Genomic DNA, 6,134 nt, shown 5'->3' on the forward strand with positions numbered 1-6,134 from the left:
AATAAAAAAGGGGGGGGGGAATTGTGACACGCAGCTCGATACTATACTGATTTACCTGGAGCTAAATGAACACAGTGGGGCTTATTTCTAAGAAAACATGCTAAGGATTAGGTACACCCCTAAAGTCTAGGCGCTCTAGCAAAACTAGACTGTGGGTTAGGATCATTAATTCTAGTAACGGCAAAAAGCAAAGACACCTAGAGAAGGAATAACACGGAGGTGATAGGGAAAGACTAGGCAACGAGAGACCAAAAAGAAAGACAGTTGATAAGGGGAAGGAAGGAAGGTTAGCAAGCAAGAAAAGAACAAGAGGCAAAACGCAGAGGGAATAAGAAATGATATTTCAACTATGGCTAACAGAGAAGAAAGGCTTGTGGGGAAAATAAGTAGAATTATTAATATCCTGCAATTGCCAATGGAAAAAGCCTAACAGAAGGAAATGCAAGAAGATCAGTTAACTAAAAACAGACAAAAGACCAAAGTAACATTCATGGACAAAAACAACAACAATTCAGTAGAATTGTAAAACGAAGAAAACAGTACACGCCAGAGTAAGTTTTCCTAAAACAATGACTTGAAGAATGAATTCTGTTTCTTTCTCAGTATGCTAGGAAGCTTCGTGCTATAGGTACAGAACTGAAATCCGCAGTATATGTAAATCGAAAGGCTAGCATTTGCCAAACTTTTTCACATCTTTGTCTGTTGAGATTTATCATGGCTCTCGCCTTTAGCTTGCAACTGTTTACCTAAGCCAGGTTTAAACTCTTTTAGGCCTACTGGAAAAATGCAATAGATTGCAACTAATATAAATATCCCTATTTGGGCAGAATGGACCAAATATAATCAAGGCTATCTGTCATTTCAGGCTCACAGGAACCACATATGTATATAAAAATGGGAATTCTTTTAAAAAGAGGATCAAAGCCAACACAGCCCCCTTATTGTCTTAAAATTAAATAGAGCTTTTACTCTTGACTATATTTTGTCTCTCAGTTCCAATAAGATTATCTGGCTTCTGGCTCACATGCAATCAGAACCTCACATTTATCTGGATTTAGTCAACCATGTTTGGAGACACCTTAAAATCGTGAGGGGGAAATAGCTGCCCTCTATGCCTTAGGCAGAGATCCAAATTAAACAATGCAACATAATGTGTGTGGACCAGAATGCATGATCAAATCTGTCCAGCACACAAAACAATCACTTTACTTTGTGTGGGAGGTTATGATGATGGTGTTAATTTTTAAAGGAAGGTGCTGCAGAGAAGCATGAGCAGTGAGATCTGCACTCGTAAACAACATGCAGCATAATCCCACACATGTCCAGTGTAGCTGGACCAAAAGGATTTATACCAACATACACCCAGATCCTAATCGTGTTAAAAGATTTCCATTTTCCTTAGGACAATTTACAACCTTAAAAGCCCCAGGTCCATTCAGTCCATAAATATAATTCAAGAAACTAGGTAAGACAATACCTTTTTACTGGACCCATCTCCTTTGATGGACAAGATTCTAACACCAATGAGAACCGGCCCTGTAAAAGGGGTTTCCTTTCCTCGCTGATTTTTGTCTATCTTATTCTCCAAGAACAGCAGGCTTAAATGGTTTTGCTAATGGGTCTAAAAATAATGAAACATCCCAGTAAGAAATGAGGCAGCATTCTTGGAACCACCTCTTTTAAATAAATCTCATAGAGGCTGGGGTTGTCCATATTTTATTCAAGTAATAAAATTAACCAAACACACAGGGAGAATTTCTTGCGATTTCTTTGGAGAAAAGAACTCAAAACAAAATCTGCTTCCTTATTATTATTATTTTTGGTAGTGTACCAAAACAGAAAAATACAACCAGCAGCCTGAATTTCCATGCTGTTCGCACAGAGCAGTAAATAAGGTGCATCCCCCCCACACTTCTTAAGGAATTAACATTTCAAAAATACACCACTTCTCCCCCCCCCCCCCGAACTCCAAGCCGTGTCTAATAATGCAAGAAGCAGATTGTCTCCCCTCGTTTCCTTAATTTGTTTCATCTAAAAGCAATTCACTCAACATCTTGTCGCCCTCTGGCAGCTCAGTTTACTTATCCACACTTAATTTCTCATTTGGACCAAAACAAACTCCTCCAAACTGCCACTGGCTGAAGGGAAGGGAAGACAAGGAAAAAGAGCTCCCTGTGTAGATTTACCAGGGGGTGATTAGCTGCACCTCTCCATTTCTCTCTCATACAAACATAGAGAGCTTGATACAGGCGGTTGCTGCAAGGTGGTGGGTCCTGGACATGAAGGAATATTCCATTGGGGAAATATCTTGTAAAAGCTCCACTGAAATGAATGGGAGATGTGTGAGACCACTACTGTTGTCAGTGGGGCTTGCGCAGGATTACTTTCCTAGAGATTTGCCACGGGAGATTCCAAAAGCACATGCAATGTCTTTGGCCCTATCAATGTTTTGTGGCAGCAGGCAAGCTTCTGAGTAACACTGAACTATTTCTAAAGCATCTTTTGTTTCCAGAGGGCCGTTTCATCCTGCCATATTTATGTCTGCTTTCCTCTGAGTGGAGCTGAGTAGTTTGCACCACTTCCATTCAGCACAAAGGAAATTTGATGGAGCCTGAAACTTGTATAAAGCCCATTGGTCCAGTAAAACAAAACATGTCATTATCAGTTCTCTCTTTCTCTCCTACTGTCTCTCTTTCACATGCACACACATATTCAGTCTATATTGATCAATTTCCCTAGCCAAGCAGTGGTGTTGCCATTTGCGAAATGCCCCCATCTTTGCTCCAGTCTCTTGCCCAAATGTTCCATCACTGAAAACCTGAGCAGCAGAAGGCTTGAAAAAGAAAAAGAAATCAGCACTTGCTACCAGTTACTCTAAAGCAATATAAAAACACAGGGATGCTCTCTTTAAGAGCATTGCAGAATAAAGTAGGTGTTTAGGGAGGGAGGGAGAGAGAAAGTTGCTGAGAAGAGAGGAAATCCCAAGAAAACCACGAAACCCCAGAAGCTCAAACTAATAGCAAAAAAATTGCTTTGGACCAAAACCATCAAGATCCACAAAGCCCCTTCAAGAAAAATCCTCTACCCTATGAAACGTCCAGTCGAAAGAAATCAACAGTGCCTTCTGAACCCCCCCCCCAATAACGAAGGGGATCAAAAGCAAGGGCGGAACGAAGGAGACTAGATTCCTGCATTCCTCTGGACATTTATGGCACGCTTATCTGGAGCCGGGGCTCCTCCAAAGGCTCCAGGATTCAACAGTAAAAGGAGCGTGGCAGCGACACCGTCAACACGCGAGAAAAGTCCACAGAATTTGGCCCAGCATACAGCCTTGCGACCACAACAGAAGCCAAGGAAGGCTAGCAGACAATCACAGAACTGTAGAGTTGGAAGGGAGACCGAGGGTCATCTAGTCCAACCCCTCCAACGCAGGAATATCAACGAAAGCTTCCATGGCAGATGCGCCCCCGCAACCTCTGCTTCATAACCTCCAATGAAGGAGAGTCCACCACCTTCCGACGCTTTGTCTGTTTATGTCACCCTGATGCCCAAAGGTCTAGATTCTTGGGAGCAGCAACTTATCCTAATTCGCCTCCTTTCTTGGAAGTAAACGCCAGTGAAATTCTCCGGACACTTTACTACCAAGAAAACAAGATCAGTTGGGAGAAGCAGCTCCTGGCTACAGCATCCCGGCAGGAGAGATCAAAGGGTGTCCAAATTTGCGCTCAGATCCTGCCCGGCCCTCCCCGGAAAGCCAACCTGACTGAGACCCAGATCTTTCCGCACCCGCCTGCGAGGGGTCGTGCCTCTGGGTTAGCAAGAGAAGGACCCACAAGCGAAGCCCACCACCCAGAAAGGAGAAGCTCCTGCGCAGGAGAAGGGAGGGAGGGAGGATCTCCTGTTCCAAGAGGCGCCCGGGGATATCGGGGATAACCAAGCTGGAAAAGCCCCGATCTGTATTCAGCACCCGTTCGTCCAGGTGGCAGCTGCAAACGACGGGGCTTCTTTCCCCTCTCCCGGAGGACCGTTACACCAAACAAAGCAGGGCACGTCGGGCAGGATCCACCCAAAGTTAAACCCTCACTCTCAGCTCCAGGGGAACGGAGGGGAGCGGACTCCTGCCAGCCCTCACGGGACCGGGTTGGATCATGTCCCTTCGTTCGGGTGCCAAGAAGCCTCCCCACCTCCCGGCTCTCCTCTCCACGCCAACCGAGAGCCAACCTGCCCGGACAACTCAGCGCCGTCCAGAAACCAGAAACCACCCCGTTCACCTCCGCAGCCCTGTCCGAGTGCAACCAGTACCGGTGGGCTGCTGTCCGGCTGGAAGGAAAGCCGGCCCCAGCCCTCCCCGCCACAGACACACTGGGGCCGGATCCGGGGCCACAAGCGAGAGGCACCTGCCAGCCTCCACAACATTGGACGCGCATATGCCAGAAGCGCCCTCCGCCGAGAGCTACACAGAAGGACTGGAGCTACCTTCTCCCTGGCGCCCGGCTCCAAGAGCTCGCTTGCTCCGGAGCCTCTGCTTGGGGTCAGAATCCGAGCCAAAGAGGCCCGTCTCGAACCAAATCGTTTCAGTGCGTTTTAGAAGAAAACCGGATCCTGCACCACAAGCGCGCGCGCGCAAATAAAGCGCCCCAGAGGGAAGCAGGTGGCAGCGGCCCCTGGAAAGAAGCAAACCACCACCACCACCCCAACTCTGCTTTAGCTGCCTGTACCAAATCTCCCAGTTTGAAATATTATCCGGGGGTGTCCTTCTGGGAGCATGAAAAGCCGCTAAGATTTATTTATAGTGAGGGAGGGAAAGTCTGCCGATCTTCAGAGGGCATGTTAAACGGGGAAAGGAAGGAACCGCGGCTGGATCGGCGCGGGGAATTGATCCAAAGCAACCCTAGAAAGGAGCAGAGCGAGAGCCGCGACCCGCGAGGCAGAAGTGGAGCGCACCTGACTGAGCAGCGCCGAGGCGGAAGATGCCGGCGATCGCGAGGAAGCTCACCCAGCAGAGCACTCTTCGTGCCGGCTTCTTCGTCATCGTCGGGCTTTGATCTTCTGCTATTTTTCGGCGGGGACAAGGAAGAAGGAGAATCGGAAGGACGCTCTCCTCGGCTCCCCAATTACATGGTCCAGGCGGCGGCCTCGTCTTCCTCAGCTCAGCGCCCGCGAGGTGGTAAGCGCGCAGCGTCCTCTCGGCTCGCGCTCGCGGAAGGTGCGCCGGGCGGCGGGAAGGCGCGCTCGGCCCCCGCCAAGCCGAGGACGAACGAGGGGAGCCCCTCTCAGGTGGCGCTGTCTTCTCCCCCGGCCGCCCCTTTTAAGCGCTGGGCATGGCCTGCTGCTCTGGACCAGAGGACCTTCCCAGAAGCCGCGACCCACAACTCCCAAAAGTTGTTGCCACAGTTTTCAAAAGGGCAAAACAAGCCAAAATCCAGAAGACCCCAAACGCACCAGCGGGGCAAAGCTCCTCTTCCGCCGTTTCCTCGGAGTCCGCTTCTGCGCCGGCTCCTATTCCACCCTCTAGCCGCCTTTCTTCGGCTCCCTTCCTCGGATTCCCTGGGTGTTGAGCGGAGTGTGGAGAAACAGAGCGCGCGAGCGGTCCTGGGCGGGGGGGTGCTGCTTTGCTTTTAGTTTATTTCCCTGCCTTCCGCTTTCTCCCTCCAGTCCAGGAGCTGCCGTAGTAGTAAAACCTCGGCGCGTCAATTCCCATTGATTCCCAGGACTCCGGCTGCTACCCAGATTAACAAACCAGCCGGCCGACCAAGCCACCCCCACCAACCCCCAAAAATCCCCAACCCAGAGGGAGGAGATGATAGGTTGGAAGAACTCAGCGCTGGCCCCGCCTCCTCGCTGCCTCTGAGAGGAGCAAGCCCCACCCCCGCTCGCCTTCCCCCCCCCCGGCATGCTGGGATCAGCCGCTCTCCTCCTCCCCCCCCCCGCCACCAAAATACCCGGGAAACACCTGTTAGTGGCGCGCGGGGCGCGTGCGTCGAGCGGGGCGCGCGGCTGCTGCGCGCAGGTTACCATGGAGCAAGGCGGAGGCAGCCGCTGCCAGCGAGCGCCACAATGTGCCTTTTCAGGCCCGGGCAGGAGAGAAAAGCGGTTTTGTGTTGGGCTTTGCTTTTTAATGTGGCATTTCAGGC

At 50.0% G+C, this 6,134-nt stretch overlaps 1 protein-coding gene across 5 annotated transcripts in view; it reads right to left on the reverse strand.

Annotated features, from left to right (window-relative positions):
• The window catches only part of ERBB4 (erb-b2 receptor tyrosine kinase 4), an 818,250-nt gene extending 812,500 nt beyond the window's left edge, over positions 1 to 5,750 (reverse strand). For 4 of the 5 annotated variants that reach the window (XM_060282298.1, XM_060282293.1, XM_060282304.1 and 1 more), the window contains exon 1: positions 4,945 to 5,750. In XM_060282298.1, the coding sequence (XP_060138281.1) occupies positions 4,945 to 5,032 (88 nt within the window). In that variant the 5' untranslated portion in view covers positions 5,033 to 5,750. The remainder of the gene's footprint in view (positions 1 to 4,944) is intronic. The other variant, XM_060282309.1, reaches the window with a different exon arrangement.
• Positions 5,751 to 6,134: the final 384 nt, after the last annotated feature.

This window comes from Zootoca vivipara, chromosome 1 (genome assembly GCF_963506605.1).
Source record: "Zootoca vivipara chromosome 1, rZooViv1.1, whole genome shotgun sequence".
NCBI classification, from domain to species: Eukaryota; Metazoa; Chordata; class Lepidosauria; order Squamata; family Lacertidae; genus Zootoca; species Zootoca vivipara.